Raw genomic sequence first — 20,664 nt, forward strand, 5'->3', positions numbered from 1 at the left:
CCTCTGTTTAAAAGCCTCCAAAGAAGGAGTTTCCACCACACCCCCAAGGCAGGGGGTTCCACTGTTGAACAGCTCTTTTACTCAAGCACCATAAGGTAAAGAAGACACCCCACTAGAGCTGTCTACTCAAAACTACTGCTGGTTCAGGAGCCCTTGGATGCTGGTCAGGAATGTGTTTCCAGAATAGTGTCATGACCAGCATTTTGGTGGTTTTAATATAGCTACTGGGGAGTAGTTGGAAGGAGTTTATCTCCTTTTTCTTTGTAAGGGCCCATCCAAACAGGCCTTTAACCCAAGACCTGTCTCAGTTTTACTGGAGACGTCCAAATGATACCTCTGGTAAAACCTAATTATTTTGGGACAAAGCGCTTTTGTATTCAACTAGATATCTGGTAAGATCCAGATCTTTGTATACTTGGCTGTGTGGAATGGGAGGAGAACAAATGTCCACTGAGCTGAAGGATTTCTGCCTTGGATTCAACCCACTATGTCATTAAAACAATTGAATGGATGAATGGACATACACATGAATAAATGTACCATTAAATCCCATTAACTTTGTTGTTGCTGTGTACCTTCAAGTTTGCACCAACTTATGATAATCTTCAGGACATCCACTGACCACATTCATTTCATAGGGCTTTCTTAGGCAAGAAATAATCTGAGGTTGTTCATTGTGGCCTTCCCCTGGAATACAATCAACAACATGGGGTATTCCCTGTGGTCTCCTATCAAATACTAACCAGGGTTCTCATGTGCCTTCAAATCAACTCAGACTTGAGGCAAGCCTATCATAGGATATAGTAAGCCTATCATAAGATTCTTTAGGCAAGATCTATTCAAGGTAGATTGCTATTGCCTTCCTCTATAGCTAAGAGAATGTAATGTTCCCAAGTGGTTCTATAGCCAAATAGGGATTCGAACCTGAGCTCCAGCCAAACACTCACACCACTAAACCACATGGATTTCCAATCTTAAATTATTACTTTATGTTGTATCTCAGGAAGTTAATGTTTAAGGATGCTTGTTCAATGAGAATTTCCCTTCTGATCTCTACACGGCAACCACATCTTTAGGAAGCTGCTCCTGAGTAGGTAATAGGATACTTTTCTCTTTATTTGATGGAGTTCCCACCTTATCCATGCAGATGCACATATTTGCCAGATCGTTTTCATTTCTTTCTAACAAAAGACTAAGAGTTACATTTCAGCTGTCTGGATATATTTTTTAAAGTTTAATCTGCTGAATCTACAACCATAAGAGCAAGGATTACTATGTGAAACTTACTTCTTTGGATGGTCAACTGCTACAGTCCTTCAGGCAGCATGGCCACTGTCTCAATGTCTCCAAAGGGATCTTTTCCAGGCTCTAGTTTGATCATGCTTACTCCTGCATAGCTATGCACAGCAAGGACAGCGATAAACTCATCCTAATAAGACATTTTCCAAAGTCCTGCTGCTGTTTTTAGTATCTTACTTCATGCACACATGCTTACACATTATAATGTGTTCCTGTCCTTCAGACTTTGTCACCGTGCTTCTGCCTTCAGGTGTGGTCTTCAAGGTGGCAGAGGAGAAGCAGGAAGGATGATGAAGTACCAGTAATGAGATTTGATACGCACAAATTGTCTTTCTCAGGTCTATGACTAAACCAACACTATTATCTAATCCTAGTATGGTACTGGAATTCCTTTTGCTTCTCTGTCTCTCTAGCCCTCCTCAGGCTGCCTGACAACATGGATTATGTCCCTCTGGAGCAAATTTAATAGATCCACTCAGGATTTCAATGAGAAGGCAGAATCCCCAACTTTCAGTTCAACTGAGAGAAGCAGTTTCATCAACCATTAGATCTTGTCTTATGTTTGATTTTCATTTTCACTTGATCTCCTTCTTCCTTATATGACAAAAGTGAGCAGAGAACATAGAAAGGAAATGCAGTATAATGTGGAAAAGGCTATTCTCTTCATAGCATGATGATAACTGTACTTATTCCAATTATTCAAAATGTGGAGAATGGACAAAAGGCTCAAATTGTAGATCAAGTGATCATGAGAAAAAACGCAGCAGTGATGGACAGAGTCAGGTGCACAGTCTGCTTGTAAAGCATTGAAGATAGTTCTCTACTATGGGAAAATACATTTCATTTATCTAAAGGTTCCCACCCTTTTTTTTACCAGGGCCCACTTGACCAGGTCCATTTTGACCAGGGACCACTCTTCAACATTAGAACCAAAAGGGTTACAAATCAGTTTTTGGTCAACTTTAGATTCGGTTTGCTTACTTGGGATGCTGATTCAGAAAATTGCAGAAAATAGATCACATCAGCTCTAGTTTATGATACAGAACATATGCCATCCAGTAGTCACCATCTGCTTGCCAACAGAAAACCATAGTTAATAATCTAGAGCTGATGTGGTTTATCCAATGCAATGGATAACTCTGTGGAAAGGAGCAGAAATAAAATTAATAAAATAAATAAATAAAGAGGAAGGAGGTTCATGGACTGGATTTTTGTTCTCGCAGCCCACTGCTGGGCCACGGCCCACAGACTGAGAACCACTGATCTAAAGTAACTAGGAATGGTCTAGATATTTTTTCCCAAATTCACCTTTACATTCAATATTGGCATGTGGAAGATTTCTAAAAGAGATGCATCTTTTATTAACCACGTTTGCTTAAAATACATGAAATAACAAATTATTGGAGCACTGGTTATTTTCAACAACATAATTCCACATGGCAAGTATATCAGCAAAATCAAGCACCCTATTATAAGGGAAGGCTCCGCCTTTTAAAAATGTTTCAGCACAGCATACAAACTTCCAAAGATCTATAGTATATGTTTAAACAATGCAATATAAAACATGGTTGAAACATAAAAATATCAATAGTATACTTGTAGGACATTCATCCATGGCAGTTATTAGATGTTACATATCACATGTTCTATACAGTTATACACACACATACATACAAAGACACATACACGCACTCTCTTGCCTCTACCATGAATCTAACGAGCCACGGTTAAGAATTGCTTTTTTCTTTAAAGTAGTAGTAATTGTTGCTCAAAATATATAATTATTTTATATGTACTTGTTTCCATAGTAACACAAACAAACAATGTAACCACATGGCAGATGCATCAGATTATGAAAGTTGAGTTGGTATATATTCTTTTGCTACAGGGAAGTTTGCCATAACAGTTTAGTCACCTGGCTCGCAATCTTCTACGAAAGGGTACATTTAATGTTCACTACTATAGGGATTTCTGCCTTGGTTCACATCAAGAGACCGTTTTATGTCTTTGTTGTGTCTACTCAGGTCCTTTAAAATGACAATCGGGGATCTAAACTGGATGTTCTAAATATTTCTTATAAATTATATACTGTACTTTCATGCTAGTTTTTGCTTCTCCAAAACAAACTTGAGAAAAGAAATGCTTGCTTCCACTTAAGAAAGCATAAAAAACTAAACTAGAGGACCCTTCCTCCTTCCTTCTTTTTGATACAGATGTTGCTGCATTAGAGTCTGTGGCATTCAATGGCAATGTAGAGCCATGAGATGTGCTAATGCATTGTCTATGGTTGTGTTACACAGAATCATATTCAAGTGTTGCCAAGAGAGTGTGTGTGACAATGTGTGTGACCATTGTGTACTTATTGATTTTTTTTAAAATTTCTTTTTGCTATAGAACTTGTATATGGGATTTGTGCTTTGTCAAGATTCTTGTAGTCCTCTCAGAATACAATACTTTGAATACAATACTTCCCCCTTAAAAAACCCACAACAGATAAAGAACTAGAGCCCCCCAAAATTAATTTAGTGCAGGAAACACATTGTTGCCCCATTGTATACACTACACCACATTTGTTCTCCTCCTCTTGCATGGCTTATACTGGTTCTACCCATCAAATTAAAGCTGACAGAAGAGACATGGTCTACTTCCTTTTGTCACAACAGCCTCTATTCTAGAGGGTGGATGAGCTTTGCTTATAATCCCTCAGGACAACAGAGGCATAGATTGCATTGGAAGGTGTGCAAAGCACAGATGCTGAAACAGGGGAGCTGAGCATAGAAGTGCCTGAAGCCACTGAATCTCGGAAAGGAGATGGGGGTGTCAGGGCTGGTGAATCTTCAAGAGTCAGTTTGCTGGTTGTCCCCTTCTCTTCCTCTTCTAGGTTCCCTGGCCTCTCATATACATATTCTTGAAGGAGCTTCAAGTTTTCATCTACTTCCTCCTCCTCTTCTTCAGCAGCTGGGAGTGAAACTGGCTCTTTATTGAAAGTGTCCATCTGGATTGGCAACACCTGCTTCTGCTTCTGCGGTATCACTGGAGAATAATGGATAGCTTTCACCCCATTCCCTGTGCCAGGCACAGAGATCACAGAGTTGAAGTCAGAAATGCCAGTGGCAAATTTGTTGACTGCACCCTGCAGCTGCTCCGTAACATTTGTTTGTGGTAGAGCTTTGGGATTCTGTTCAGACAAAAACGGTTGGGTTTCCTCGGCTGTTGCTTGCAGTGGTGGTGTCATCATCACTTGCTTGTGCACAACTGTAGAAGGATTGTTCAGTTGGCTAAAACCCACTGACTCACTCTCTTGCTCTTCCACCACATTGTACAGAGTCTTGCTGCTGATGTCTGAAAAAGTCAGGCTCTTGCTTTGGCCTGGATAGCTTTTAGTTAGGGGCTTGATCACAGCGGTCTGGTTGCATCCTGGTTCCTTGTCCTTCACATGCACTGAGAGTCTGTGCCACATGTGTTGTCCCTTGGAAGCTTGTCTTCCTCCTGGTTCAGACCATGGCAAAGACTTGCCATTAGAACTATGAATAAGACAAAAATGTGTTTATTCGTATTTGCAGTAGCACAAATTATCAACATTAAAAAATAAAACCACATAACACACATAATCTTCTTTTTACATTTTCCTCTAATATTTCTTCATTTCACAAAGAAGTCCAGTGAGGAGCATCTGGTACTCTTAAATCTGATGCTGCAGTTTGTAAGTTTCAAGTGCTTTGGGTGGAGCAGTTACAGAAAAAATGTAGTTGCCACCAAAGCCATAAACCTGTTAATCTTTCTTTCTGTCTCTCCATTGTAGCAAAGCAAAATACATGATATGAGGCCATAAGTTAGTGCTTCTCACACTCATCTATTTTATCTAATGAAGCAGAGTGAGGGCAGAGAAACCTGGAGGACCAATCATACTTTCTTCTTAGTATGCATTACAAGTGTTGAAAGGTGTAAGAGATGTTGTTTTTTGTTACACCAATAGGTTTCCCTGTTGTGCAACTACAGTGGAAAACAGATCATCTGGATCACACCTGCAATTTCCAGTGATGACATATTGTCCCACTCCATATTACTAAATGGTGGCAACATGAACGAGGACACACTGAAGCGCGCACATTCATGTTGTTTCCATTTTACTAATATGATGCTTGATCATCCTCATTTTTTGCATCAGTGGCAGATCCCGGATCTGAACCCCTATGGCTGTAGCAGGCCCATCATCTATTGCAATAGCAAAAGGCTTGGCATATAAATGGGATTGAAAATGGTAGTACATGTTTGCATTTTGTGATTGTTTGGTTCCAAAGAGCTTTTGTGTTTTACTTTGACTTGAGACAAACAGAAGTTTAGTTCTCTTTTCTTTGTGGAAACCTTTAGGTTGTTTTGAGCTCTGCTGTCATTTGCCATTATGCTTTCTCATGTCTCCACGCCTGACTATATTTATTGTGCCTTTATGGTATCAAAATTATGTCTTTGGAAAAGTCATAACCACTATTTTAAATGCCATAATAATAGCTATAAATGAAAAGTGAAACAGCTTGCAGCAAGAGACTAGGGTACTTTTTTCAAATCTTCCCTAACAGCGCTAACCTTCCTGACATGTGCATTTGCATTGACATCCCACACACTTTAATGAAGCTTACTTGCAGCTGCCTTAGGAATAATTCCATTAGTGATCCTAACTAGTGTACACAATGGAATTATTAAATGATGAGCCATCCCTTATATAAATCCACTGATTCAGTGGGTCTAGTGAACCCAGGACAAAAATTCTGGTTCAGGTTTTAAAGGATGAGACTAACATCTTCATCAGTATATATAGGACTGTAATGTTAGAGTCAAACAAAATGTTGTTTGGCAAAAGATAAACCCTTTGATTGCATAGTGATGTCAAGATGACTTTACCAGAAATACGCTTTTCATATTGCTTCTTTTACCTTCTGAAAGGCCAAGAACTAAGGCAATACTTCTATTTAATTGATCATTACATGGTAACACCAAAATGACATAAAGAACATAGCCATGAACATATGACAATCACAACCAGCCTGGAATCTGCAAAATGTATTGAGTGCATTTTACCTGCTCCTTTGTGTTTCCTGGAGGAGAAAACTTTTTTTCTATTTTAGACAGAGTAGAATTCTTTCAATCACATGTGCTCTTATTCCTCTATGCCATTTTCCCCAATGGAATCATGAAAGATGCAGCACTCCATCTCATGCTCATTCCACCATAAAATTTTAGTCCCAATAATCCATTCAATAACAAATGTCTTAAAATGCAAACAGAGACATCCTCTACTGCAGTGTTCATATGATCTAACCAGGACTCTTACTGAAACGATTTGACAAAAGCTCAGAAATAAAGACGGTTTTCCTTCTCCCACCAATTTCAGTGGTAGTTCTGGGTGATCTAGAGAAGTGATGCTTTTGTTCCCACTGCTGCTTCCTCCTATTTCTCTTCTTCTTCAGCCATCTCCACAAGCTTTTAAAAAATATCTAGGTAATATGCCTTCAAGTTGCCTATTAAGTTTGATAGGGTCATGAATTTCACAGGATATTTTAATGCAAGGAATGGTCATGTTAATTGTGGCCTTCCTCTGTAACTTAGCTTATAGAATCTAATATTCCTGGGTTGTTCCCCATGCAAGTATTAACTAGCTTCCAACAGCAAACAGAATCTGGTGCATTTAGATTAGTAAGGCATCCTAGTGTGGTGTAGAAGCCTGGGCCAGGGATGAGAATCACTCCTAATGCTGAACTGCAGTTTCCAACAACCCCAGCCTGTACACTAAGTGGCAAAGAATGCTGGGAGCTATAGCCCAACTGCATCTGGAATTCCATACAATTCCTACTTTGTCATTCCCACTGGTCATTTGTTTTACATTAGTATAGAGATAGGCAAGGAATTGCTCTGATTGATTGGGTTAGAAGCATTCGCTTATTAAATTGGAGGTACAAGAAGAAGTGTTAGATCAATAAGATTTTTGGAACACTACCTATTCAGGTCTCCAGAGTCAATAGTGATCAAAGACAGAAGAGAACTCTCATTCGCCAATTGTCTATAGCAGACCCGCACAATATGGCCCTTGTAAAGGGCCAATAGATAAAGGTAAAGGTTTTCCCCTGACATTAAGTCTAGTTGTGCCTGACTCTGGGGGTTGGTGCTCATCTCCATTTTTAAGCCGAAGAGCCAGTGTTGTCTATAGACACCTCCAAGGTCATGTGGCCGGCATGACTGCATGGAGTGCTGTTACCTTCCCGCCAGAGCAGTACCTATTGATCTACTCACATTTGTATGTTTTCGAATTGCTAGGATGGCAGAAGGGCTAATATTCACCCAAAAATCATTTGGTGGCCACCCCTCCTCGCTTCCCGCTGAAGGGATCTAATTTACATATGTTTTAATTGTTATAATGTATTTTAATGGTGTATTTTATAGTTTTAATTGATTATATGTACTGTTTTGTTTTATTATTATGTTCTTGGCATTAAATGTTGCCAACTGTTGTAAGCCGCCCTGAGTCCCCCCGGGTGAGAAGGGCGGGGGTATAAATGCTGGAAATAAATAAATAAATAAATAAGGGGAAGCCCCACACCTTTTCCATGGGAATTGTGTGAGGCTGGGAAAGGGGGGCTGAGTGCAGAGTGGGAAGCCCCACCCCCTCCCCTTGCACCATTCCCATGGGAACAGTGCGAGCCTAGAGAAGGGCATGAGCTTGTTCCCCTGCTGTCAGCCCTTGGCATGCCTGCCTGTCTCACCATGTGAATGTTACGAGACAGGGGAGGGGACTGAGCCGCTCCCTTGGCATGCCAAGGGCTAAGCAGCAAAAGGGAAGCCCAGCCTTGCCTGCAGGGAAGGCCTTTGTGGGCCACATCTGGCCTGTGGGCCATATGTTGTGCAGGCCTGGTCTATAGCATTCTAATATCCTCATGTTTCCAGGACAACTTGCCTATCCACTGCCTTAGTTTGCTAATCCTGACCTGTTTGCTGCAGAGATCCATGTAGATCGGAGATGCTTTTCTAGAATCCCAGAAGTGAGAATTTTTTGTAGTGAGCTATTTTGATTTTTTTATAGTTTAGACATGCCTTGGAATTCATTCCCAAATGAAGATGATGAAAGCAAAGGATAGCAAATCAAAGATGACAGCAAAAATGAGAAAGTACAAAGAGGCAATTAAATAGCAACTTAGGGAACCACACTCCATCAAATCAGTATTTTTTTGTCATCTTCCTCAAATGTTCAGCCTAAATTCATCAACCATGGCTGCAGGAAGTACAGAGCAAACTACGGTAGTTTTCAGTTGAAAGGCGATGGATCAATTAAACTCCATGCTAAACTGTGAAAGGTGGAAAAGTGTCAGCTAAACGTGGAAAGATAAAACCAACAAGAAAAGTATATATGTGCATATTATTTTTGCAGATGTTGAAGTGACAGCCACAGAAAAACAATGCAGAAAACCTCTTCCAAAAATGGTTTAACAGTGTCCTTTAGAGAAGATATGGGCAGGCAAAAGTCAAGGCAGTGTGAAAAATGGGACGCACAACTCAACTTTTCCATCATTAATGGCATGCACGACATTATTGTCCCATTATTAGAAATGAGAAAATCACGAGAAAGAAAAAGCAATTGGATAAAAAAAAATACACCACTGTTTGTCATGCAGCTTCTCTTACACATTCATTGCAGCTTGGGGTTTTTCAAAGCTGCACATGTGCCGACGGACACTGGTTGGTGGGCGAGAATTCTGGCTGCCTCTTCCTGAGGATTGAAAAGAAAAAGACACCCAGTGAGTGGTTATCCACATGCACAGTCATGGCAGTTGTACCACTCAGTCGGGTGCCTGGCCCTGTTCCCACTTCCAGCCTTCCTTGGGCCTCTTTGGATTTCTTTTCCACATCTGCATTATTCAGTGGTTTGGTTGCTTCTTTTGGTTTCGATTTGGCTGCTTCTTTGGTTGTTCTGCTCATTATGCTCAAGCGTTTTGTACCAAATCCAGTTCTTTCTCCCCATTGACTCACTATGTGTTGAGAAACCAGAGGTAGTTCAGCACAGCAGTGTTTGGGTAGGGGGCAGCTAGGTTGAAACACTCAAAATCTCCAACAGTGTGGAGTAGCTAAAATGGAACATGGTTGAATCAAATGGTGATGGGGTTCTGCATGAGCAGAAATGCTTCAGTTTTGTCTAAACAGCTTGCACAATGAACTCTTTGCATGACTGGTGGTGAGCAAGCACAAGAGTTTAGGCAACCAGGCAGAAAAGCATTTCTAAATTGTAAAAGAGCAGAACTGTTTGCTTTTGGGAATGATGACTCCTAAAATAACACAGCCATAGACAAAAAGTAACCTTTCAAGTTTAGGAAATGAGATTTTGGATTTTTTTTTTTGCTCTCTCCTGGACTTATGATCTTTCAGCTGGGATGAACTTAATTAACATGTGCAAGGTAAATCCAAAATATTTAGCTCCCTGAGGCAAAAGGCAAATTCATCCCCTGCCCCTTTTATGTGGACTGCTCTTCTAATTTTCTATGGCAATAAGAGAACAGCATCATTTGTCTGAGGGTAGCTGATGAATATATGTGATATTGAAGTGGCTATGTGACACATAAACACACAGTTCTGCCTTCTGATAGTGGAGATGTCTGATTACTCAAGAGGATAATCCCCCCCCCTCCCACATTTGTCACCAGAGGCAATTGCTTCATTCTGTCTAAGGATAGGGCTAGTGTGCGAGCAGGCATGGGTCTCTAGGTCAAGAATGGGTTTGTAACTTTGTTGGCTTTAGTTAGAGTTGCATTTTATGTCACATCCTTGAAGAAAATCGCAAGATGAATGTATGGGTTTTTCTTTTGTCCTGAGATGGCCGGAATGCTTAGAAACAGCTGCACACATACCAAGCATTTTCCTTTTGTAAATGCTATAGATTCTACTTTCAGCCTAGGTCATTTGAATGAGTCCTATTTCAGCACATACTACTGAGGAAGATTAGAAATTAAATCATAAGATGATGTACTGGAAAACCAATAGCAATTATGTCATGATAAAAAGATCAATGGGAAAGCAAAGCACCTGAAGGAAGCACTTACCTTTCGGTCTTTGAATGCCCAGCCCAGCCAAATGCTGATGAGACATTATGCTCACAATCATTATATGTTTTCCTGACAGAATTTCGTTATTTTGGGCCAGAATGATAGACAGAAGTTACATTAAAATAATTTTATTAAAATGAATAGATAAATCAGGAACTGAGAAAGAATCAAAACATGTTGCTGTTTTAGTGGCAAAACTGGAGCCCCCGGTGGTGCAATGGGTTAAACCCTTGTGCTGGCAGGACTGCTGCCCAACAAGTCAGTGGGGTTCGAATTTGGAGAGAGTGGATGAGCTCCCTCTGTTAGCTCCAGCTCCCCATGCAGGGATATGAGAGAAGCCTCCCACAAGGATGGTAAAATATCAAAACATTCAGGCATCCCCTGGGCAACGTCCTTGCAGACAGTTAATTCTCTCACAACAGAAGCGACTTGCAGTTTCTCAAGTTGCTCCTGACACACACAAAAAATGGCAAAACCAGAATTTTCCTGATATCAATGTGTTTAACTATAGGGAATCTAACTCCTGTTGTTTTCTCTCTTCCCCCCTCCTTTTCTTGTTTTCCTGAAGGGAGGATGATGCTAATTTGTTTTTATTGACATACTCTATATTTTATAAATCGTAATATTATGAAGACGATAAAAAAACACTGTTCTATTTATCACACTAAAATAGATATTTTTACTGCTCTGGGAGTAAAATGTCATCTTGAAAGCATCCTGGGAGAGGAGAGTTGTGGTGTTGATTCAAAATTTCAAAGAAATGATGAGAAATTAATTCTGAATCAGGAGAAGCAGATGGCTTTAATATCATATTCTCTGGATTTTCTTTGGCAAATATTTTCTGGATTTTAGCTTGAACTTTAAATGAGCTATCCAAGGTGCTCAAATCTAAATGTAAATTATGTTCAGCATCTTCGATATTGCCAATACAGAATAGAATCACCAACTCACTGACAGGATCTCGACCAGCTGCTACTTTAAAAAGATCTTGCTGCAACATTTCCTAGACTTCTACATCTTAAAAATTTAGCTGATTAAAGTTATTGATGGTATTTGGCATAGGATATACTTTAGCTTTTAAGTATATAAAATTTATCCTGTAAAGTCAGACCTGACATTTAAACAGATTTCACTCTTCCAATTCATTTGGCTCAGACATCATAATTGGAATGCATTATCTGGAGGAATGCTAATTATCTTCTCAGCTTTCTTTGCTTAGATGCAATGCATAGTAAAATGGTTCAAAGCTGCCAAAGTAATGTTCCCCCAAATAAGAGATTTTTAAAAAGTCAAGAGTCCTAATTTTTTGCTAGTCTGAACTACCTCAAAGAATAATCAAATGAAAATTGTCACCAGTAGAAGATAATCAAATCGCCATGGATCATTGCAGGCATAAATAAACACAGCATATGCTGAAACTTCCAGTGGGCACGGATGGCAGCAGGCTGGACTCTGAGGACTCTTGGAGAGCCAACTGCAATTCCGTTCTGGAGGGCAAATTTGCTCCCCTTCTCTGGTGGATTGAGGCTGGAAAAGTCACTAAATCTGATAGGTACCAACCAATGGCCCTAAAAACCGTTTTCTCCTCAAGGGAGACAGTCCAATGGGCCCGGACTGGTGCCAAAGGTATTGTGGATTGGACTGCAGGAAGTCAGGTCTGAAAGGATCCACAATTACTGCCAGCCCTAGCCCATTTAAAATATTAAGAAGAAAAAAAGAAAAAAGCTGAGAAACCAGTGACAATGAAACTGTGAGTTTCTAAAGAAAATCAATATATTCTATGTGTAACGAGACCTTTCCTGATTCAATAAGAATATAATATAAGGAGATCCTTTGGGGAAAAAGTAATAAATCCAGAGGGAGGAAGATTGGAGGAAAAAAGAAAGAAAGAAGGGAATATCTCTTGCCTCCCTCCCCCTATGGGGAGCAGGCAAAGGGGGGGGGGGGGAGGATAAAACAAAGGGCTATAAAACTTTATATTCCATTACTCCACTGCAATTTTCAAAGGAACTAAAATGGAGCCGATGGACTAGTAAAAGGAAGACTGACCTTGAAAGCATATTTGTTGAGTCTAAGGCTGTAGCTTCTTCATAAACAAACAGCATTGATGATAAAAGAAGGGAAGCCTGCCAATGGCAGGAAGAAAGCCTGGGAAGGGAGGAAGACAGCGAGTGGATGCAAGTTGAGGGTGGAAGAAGGCAAAAACTGAAAGGGTGGAAGTAAATAAAAGCAGGATGCAACCAGTAAGAGAAGTCTCAGCAGATTGGAGGAGGGTGAATGTGGTCCCTGTCTTCAAGAAGGGAAAAAAGAACGACCCAAACAATTACCGTCTGTTCAGCCTCACGTCGATACCAGGCAAGATTCTGGAAAAGATCATTAAGGAAATGGTCTGCGAACACTTAGAAACAAATGTGGTCATTGATAATAGTTAACATGGATTTACCAAAAACAAGTCATGCCAGACTAATCTGATCTCTTTTTTTTTTGATAAAGTTATGAGTTGGGTTAATACAGGGAACGCCGTGGATGTAGCGTACCTGGATTTCAGTAAGGCCTTCGACAAAGTCCCCCACAACCTTCTGGCAAACAAACTAGTAAAATGTGGGCTAGACAAAACTACAGTTAGGTGGATCTGTAATTGGCTAAGCGAACAAACCCAAAGGGTGCTCACCAATGCATCTTCTTCATCTTGGAAAGAAGTCTTGAGTAGTGTGCTGCAGGGTTCTGTCCTGGACCTGGTTCTGTTCAACATCTTTATTAACGACTTAGATGAAGGGTTAGAAGGCACGATCATCAAGTGTGCAGACGACACCAAACTGGGAGGGATAGCTAACACTCCAGAAGACAGGAGCATAATTAAAAACGATCTTAACAGACTAGAGAGATGGGCCGAAACTAACAAAATGAAGTTCAACAGGGACAAATGCAAGATATTAAACTTCGGCAGAAAAAATGGAATGCAAAGATACAGAATGGGGGATGCCTGGCTCGACCACACTATGTGTGAAAAAGATCTTGGAGTCCTCATGGACAACAAGTTAGACATGGGCCAACAATGATGCGGCTGCTAAGAAAGCCAATGGGATTTTGGCCTGCATAAATAGGAGTATAGTGTCTAGATCCAGGGAAGTCATGCTATTTTGCCTTGGTCGGACCACACCTGGAATACTGCGTCCAATTCTGGGCACCGCAACTGAAGGGAGATGTTGACAACCTGGAAAGTGTCCAGAGGAGGGCAAGTAAAATGATCAAGGATCTGGAGAATCAGCCCTATGAGAAGCGGCTTAAAGAACTGGGTATGTTTAGCCTGCAGAAGAGGAAACATGATAGCCATGTATAAATATGTGAGGGGAAGTCGTAGGGAGGAGAGAGCAAGCTTGTTTTCTGCTGCCCTGGAGATTAGGACACAGAACAATGGTTTAAACTACAGGAAAGGAGATTCCACCTGAGCATCAGGAAGAACTTCCTCACTGTGAGAGCTGTTCGGCAGTTGAACTTTTTCCTTCTTTGGAGGCTTTTAAGCAGAGGTTGGATGGCCATCTGTTGGGGGTGATTTCAATGAGATTTTCCTGCTTCTTGACAGGGGGTTGGTTTGGATGGCCCATGAGGTCTCTTCCAGCTCTACTATTCTATGATTCTAGATAGAGTGACTGGAAGCCTGACAACAGAATGATGTGATATGAATCTATGGGAATACCATAGAGAAAAGACATGATGAGACAGAGGCTAAACTATGGAAGACCAGAAAGAAGGAGAATATAGAGATTCAGAGACTGAAACTATAGAGAAATTAGGAAAAAATTCGTAGATGCCGATTGACAGTAAATTACCGAGATTAGATGTGACAGGATAGAGAGAACAAACCACGGAAGATTGGAAAAGATTGGGAAAGAGGAGGATTATAGAGGCCTATTGAATCTGAGTTTATAGAGAAAAGATAGGGTGGCAAAAGGATCTATAGACCAAATAAAGTGGCAAAGAAGAATAAGAGGAGGAACGTGAACCCTATCTATCAATTATGACTACTCCAAAGACCAAGTAGGACAAAGAATTGAAAGATAATAAGGGCCTACCAAGGAGACCCTCAGTAACTGAAGAAATAAGCTTGAAAGATGTTTTAAGAGAAATGCAAAAATAAACTCTGAAAAACAAGCTATTTATCAGAAAGACCTACATAATATGCCTGAAAGACAAGAAGTACAACAGAAACTATTCCAACAACAAATACAGACCATGAATAAAGAAATTACAGAAGAGGTCAGCATAATGAAGAAGGAATTGAATGTGGTCCATAATGATATCAAAGGAATAAAACCAGATAAAAAGAAACTAGAACAAGTTCAAGACAACCTGCAAAGAAGATGGACAAATTGGATATTAAAAACATCAGGATGGAATTAACTCAATAAAGATTGGAACAAAGAGAGATGGAGTTCCAATTGAGATTTAGAAACATTCAGGAGGAAACCAAAGATAATTTAAGAAAAATAATGGTGAATTTAGTAGCACATATCCTACAACAATTGGTGGTGGAGACATTGGGTCTATAGAACACCAACGAATTATGAAAAAAAGAATAAGGTCCTGAGAGACGTAATTGTTCATTTTACCAAGAAAAGAACACGAGATGAAATCCTGAGACAGAACAGTAGAAATCCAACTTTCTATAAGGAGAAAAAGATAGTCATTATAAAAGAATTCCCAATGACGACATTGAACAAAAGAAGAAAATATGTTCTTAACAGAAGAACTCAAGAAGTTACAAATTAGGTTCAGATGGGAGAAGACTGAAAGCATCATGGTGACATATAGAGATCAAAGGCTTTGGCTAACAACGGAAGAAAAAGCAAAAGACTGTTATAAGAAATTTAAGAAAGACACAGGGCACAATCCACCCGACCAGACAGAAAATAGAGGAAAGAAGAAACCAAAGAGACCTCGCTTCCACTCACCCGAAAGTGAAGAGATGTATACTGGACAGGCCATTCCAAATCTCGATAATGTGGATGAAGAAGAAGACGAATGGGAAGGAACTCAAGGAACTGAAGAATTACAGCAAGAATAACATATGTGAAGAAATGGAAATTAGAGGAAATACCAATTATAGACCTCTGGCAAAATAAAGTTTTGGAAATAATTGATATGGACAGATTAATATTTTTATGGACAGAATACACAAGGTGTCCTGTGATCCCAAAAGATTTGAGATTGTTCAAAGACTATATATAGGCATGTATTAGTGCCAGACAATTAACTGAGAAATGTAATTTAAGAAGGAAGGATCGTGAATAAGTCTAAAGAAAAAGGAAAGCATAAAACAAAGAAAGACAAATACTAAGACAATAAAGCAGAAGATTATGCAAAGATGAAGATGGGGAAGTCAAGATAAATTCCCTAACTATCCCACCCCCTTTCCCATCCTCCTACCTTTTCCAATACCCACCTTACCTGCTATCTTTACCCACATTTATTTTACTCATTTGTTATGAAAACCCTAATAAAATATATGAAAAAAAACACAGCTTATGCAGATATATTTCTCTGGAGGTCCAAGAGAATGGTCAGTTTTCTTACTTTACAAAGAATAGTCTTCCATGTGGCTATTCACAGCCCATGTTTTCTTGCCAAACAGATTTTTTTTAAAAGTAGGCACCTTAAAAAAAAAAAAAACCCAGAGGGACCACCCTTATTAGGAGAATGGATTGGGAAACTGACATGGATAAGGGTTGCCCCCTCTTTTCTTCTAAAATGCCTCCATACTTAAGATCTTTATGACAGTCAAACTTTACAAACAGAAGATCATAGGAAATATGACCATTCTCCATGGAACTCCTCAAAGTTTGGGTTTGAAAATATATATACTGAATAATGTTACACTTGTTCTTTATGTACCCATATACTCAAATACAAATCTAGAAATTTGCATGTGAATATTGTTTTTTCTCCCTTCAGTGGACTCCAGGAAATTATCCAGGAGTAAAGATGTCTACAATAGATGACATTCACGCTCCTTGTGTATGTAGTGGCAGATGTGGTCCTAGATGCTGAAGATTGAGCACACCTGATAATTTATTTTCTTTATTAAGTTAACACTACCATGATCTGGTGAAAATCTTCTGCCAGAAAAGAACTTGACAAAAAACAGAGATCACTTTGCTTTTAAAGGTGGAAGAAGTTAATGCAAAACCAAATTTTGTAGGTTTTGTTCCCAGTCACTTTTCATAGTAAGCAAACTGTATTAGACTCAAAACAAAATACAGTAGAGTTCCGGTTAACCGACTTAAACGGAAAGGTTTTAAGTGTCGGATAACTGGAACAGTTGGATAATAAGGAGGTCTGGCTTAGGGAAACCCGTGGCATGTTGCTGTTTAGCAATGTACTCCAGGTTTCCCCAAAGTCCTGGGCCTTTATCGGAGGGAAGAGTTTCCTCCCTCCGTCAAAGGCTCGGGTTTCTCCAAAGGCCCGGGCCCTTACCTTCAATGGCTGCCTCTGCCGCTGCGTCTGCCTCCCCTCTTCCGCTGCCTCCTCCTTCGTATCCTCCTGGGGCAGCCCGAGGAAGAATGCAAAACCAAATTTTGTAGGTTTTGTTCCCAGTCACTTTTCATAGTAAGCAAACTGTATTAGACTCAAAACAAAATACAGTAGAGTTCCGGTTAACCGACTTAAACGGAAAGGTTTTAAGTGTCGGATAACTGGAACAGTTGGATAATAAGGAGGTCTGGCTTAGGGAAACCCGTGGCATGTTGCTGTTTAGCAATGTACTCCAGGTTTCCCCAAAGTCCTGGGCCTTTATCGGAGGGAAGAGTTTCCTCCCTCCGTCAAAGGCTCGGGTTTCTCCAAAGGTCCGGGCCCTTACCTTCAATGGCATGTCTGCCTCCCCTCTTCCGCCGCCTCCTCCTTCGTATCCTCCTGGGGCAGCCCGAGGAAGAGGGAGAGAAAAGTCCTCCTCCCTCTCTTGAGCTCCCTCTGGCTCAGCAGTGCTCCCTTTCTCGAGCTGCCCCAGGAGGATGCGAAGGAGGAGGCGCGGAGGAGGGGGAGGCAGATGCAGCAGCAGAGACAGCCATGAGCGCAGCAGCGTCGGATAATATGGAGTGTCGGATAAGCAGAAGTTGAATAAGCAGAACTCTACTGTATTAGTTGATGGAATTACTATTTTAATATTTAATATAGTTTTAATAGTCAAGTCAGCTATATCTTAGGATTGTTCCCTTGCACTCAGTCCATTCTTCATGCTGTCTCATTGGCCAATAGTACTAGCTCAGAAATACGAGGGTTGAATGAAAAGTAATGCCTCCACCTTTGTTACTTGGGTTTGGATGGGAATATTTTAATAAATCAAATGCAGAAATAATCCTTAGAATGTGCTCTTTAACTACCACTATTCACTTTTCCACATAATCATCAGACAATTGGATACATTTCTGCCAACAATGAACAAGTTTTCTGAAGCTGTCACGGAATAAGTTAACACTCTGTTTCCGCAACCAGCGTCTCACAGTTCTCTCTTATTTCATTATCTTTCAAATCTTCTTTCATTATCGGGAACAGATGGAAGTCAGACAGTGCTAAATCTGGACTGTATGGAGGATGCACCATCTGCATCCCAGAACACTGTTGCCATGATTTTTCCAGCTGAGGGCTGTGTCTTGAATTTCTTTTTCTGGGGCGAGTCTTTGTGTCGATATTCCATAGACTGACGCTTTGTCTCCAGGTCGTAATGGTGTACCCATGTTTCATCTCCTGTCACAATTAAATGGAGAAAGGCGTCACCTTCATTTTCGTAACGCGAGAGGAGTTCCTGGCAAATTTCAAGTCTGTGCGCTTTCATTTCAGGCATCAGCATCCTGGGTACCCATCTTCCGATAGCCAAGCAAAGCAATAATGTGACCCACACGTTCTTGTGAAATGCCAATTATGCTTGAAATTTCTCTCTGAGTGATATGATGATCATCCTGAATCAATCTGTCAACCTTTTGCTTGTGAAACTCAGTGGTTGCTGTCACAGGATGTCCAACTCTTTGTTTGTCACACAAGTCAGATGTTCCCATCTCAACATCTTTAAACTTACTTGCCCAACTATGCACAGTACTCACATCAACACAATCACCATAAACAGCTTGCATTCTCTGATGAATCTCCTTTGGGATGACACCTTCTGCTGTCAAGAACTCAATGACTGCACATTGCTTAAATCGCATTGACCGACCGTCTGTGCAGGGTTCCATACTTCTCGCTTTAACAATACAACCGTTCAATGCTAAGGCTTTCCGCCAAATGGAACTGTAGAGGAGAGTCTACTGAACAAGCCAGTACCTGCCGCATACCAGTACTGCCATCTGAGGAGTTACGAAGGTGGAGGCATTACTTTTCATTCAACCCTCTTGTATAAATGCAGCAGCAATGTAACACTTAACTAGCAAGACTGCTCTTGCTAACCTTTCAAAGATGGCCAGTGATACCAGTTAAATATTCCAAGTTTAAATGAAAGCAGATAGACGAAGATCATTTTGACGCTGTACTGGAAATCAATATTCATCACCATGTCTCATTTTCTGTTTTGTTCAGATTAGGAAGAATAGGAGCCAGAATCCTCTTGATGATGATATCATGATGTCATTAATGCTATTACTCACGTGGTTATTCATTCCTGGAAGTTGTGCAAGAATAGTATCCCAATCAGATTTAAACAAGCAATGTTATACCAGTAAAACCATTGTTCAACAGGCAAACCTTATACACTGCTTCCCATTGGTTGTTCTTGATAACTGCAAACCAGTCAGCTTTGACTTATGCAGCCCTGTGAATGAGTGACCCCAAGTCATCCTCTCATCAACAATCCTGCTCAGTTCTTGCAGACTCAGAGTTTGATAGAGTCTAGCCATACAGAATGCAATCTTTTTTCCCCCTATTGCCTTCAACTTTACAAGCATGAATTTCTTTTTGAGTGAGTCATATCTTCTCATGATATGTTCAAAGGGCAGCAGTCTAAACTTAGCTATCTTGGCTTCTATGGAGAGTTCAGGCTTTGCCCTAAGACCCATTTATTTGTATTTTAGAAGTCCACAATATCTATAGAACTCTTTTCCTGTACCATATTTCAGGTGATTTTCTTGCTATCAGCTTTCTTCACTGATAATATAGAAATAAAAAATGCAATGACACAAACAATCCTAACGCTTTGTTGAAGGCTTTCATGGCCGGAATCACTGGGTTGTTGTGTATTTTTCAGGCTGTATGGCCATATTCCAGAAGCATTCTCTCCTGACATTTTGCCCACATCTATGTTAGGCATCCTCAGAGGTTGTGAGGTATATCAACAGAAAGAAGGAAACCATGAAAATGAACAAAATCTGGCTACCAGTATCAAAAATATCTAAAATTAGAACAGTAAATAAAGAACAACACTCAAAACAAAGGAATTGCAGACATGAATCAATCAGGGGCAGCTAACACCTCCGAACAAAGGATTCCCCTAGGCAGTAATGAAGCTTGCAAAGCCATTCATGCTAATCAAAGTGATTAATTACAATATTCACACTGGTCTCCAACAGAGAAGAGTCCGTTCCCCCACCCTGAACCTTCTACAGATATATAAATCTCACTTGCTTAGTTTTCCAATATACCTCACAACCTCTGAGAATGCCTGCCATAGATGTAGGCAAAACGTCAGGAGAGAATGCTTCTGGTACATGGCCATACAGCTTGGAAAATGCACAACAACCCAATCCTAACATTAATCTTTTATTATATATCCTGATACTTCAGGGCCTTGACTAGCTCCATCATAGCTGTCCTTGCAAATAGTGTTTTTTATTGCTTGATTGCAGTATATCCATTCTGGTTCATGACTGTGCTAAGCTATGGAAAATCTTGAATTATTTCAATGTCTTCATTCTTGCTCTTAAAATTATCTAAATCATCTGTGGTCGTTATTTTTGTTTTCTTAATGTTCAACTGCAAACCTTCTCTTGCATTTTCTTAACTTTCTTCAATAATTATTCCAGGTCTTTAATATTTTCAGCAAATAATATGGTGTCATCTGCATATCTTACATTATTGGGTTTCTGTCATTTCTCTGAACCCAATCCTGCTTTATATATGAAATGTTCACCGTATTCCTCCTATCACATCCCAGGGTGCATTTCAGGTATTTGTAGTTGGATGAGACATTAGTACTGTTTGGCAAAAAAAAGGCTAAAGACCTTGTAATACTACAACTTCCATAATTCCACAGTATTGTGCCATGGCAGTTGAAGTGGTGTCAAACTGCATTAATTCTACA

At 40.1% G+C, this 20,664-nt stretch overlaps 1 protein-coding gene across 6 annotated transcripts in view; it reads right to left on the bottom strand.

Moving 5' to 3' along the window:
* The window catches only part of grm1 (glutamate metabotropic receptor 1), a 255,315-nt gene that overhangs the window by 29,299 nt on the left and 205,352 nt on the right, over positions 1-20,664 (bottom strand). For 2 of the 6 annotated variants that reach the window (XM_003215723.3, XM_008122930.3), the window contains exon 9: positions 2,632-4,823. The exons of 3 other annotated variants lie outside the window; for them this stretch is intronic. In XM_003215723.3, coding sequence (XP_003215771.2) covers positions 3,971-4,823 — 853 coding nt within the window. In that variant the 3' untranslated portion in view covers positions 2,632-3,970. Of the gene's footprint in view, positions 1-2,631; positions 4,824-8,970; positions 9,056-20,664 lie in introns of those variants that run through there. One more of the 6 variants, XM_008122937.2, reaches the window with a different exon arrangement.

This window comes from Anolis carolinensis, chromosome 1 (assembly GCF_035594765.1).
Source record: "Anolis carolinensis isolate JA03-04 chromosome 1, rAnoCar3.1.pri, whole genome shotgun sequence".
Taxonomy (NCBI): domain Eukaryota; kingdom Metazoa; phylum Chordata; class Lepidosauria; order Squamata; family Dactyloidae; genus Anolis; species Anolis carolinensis.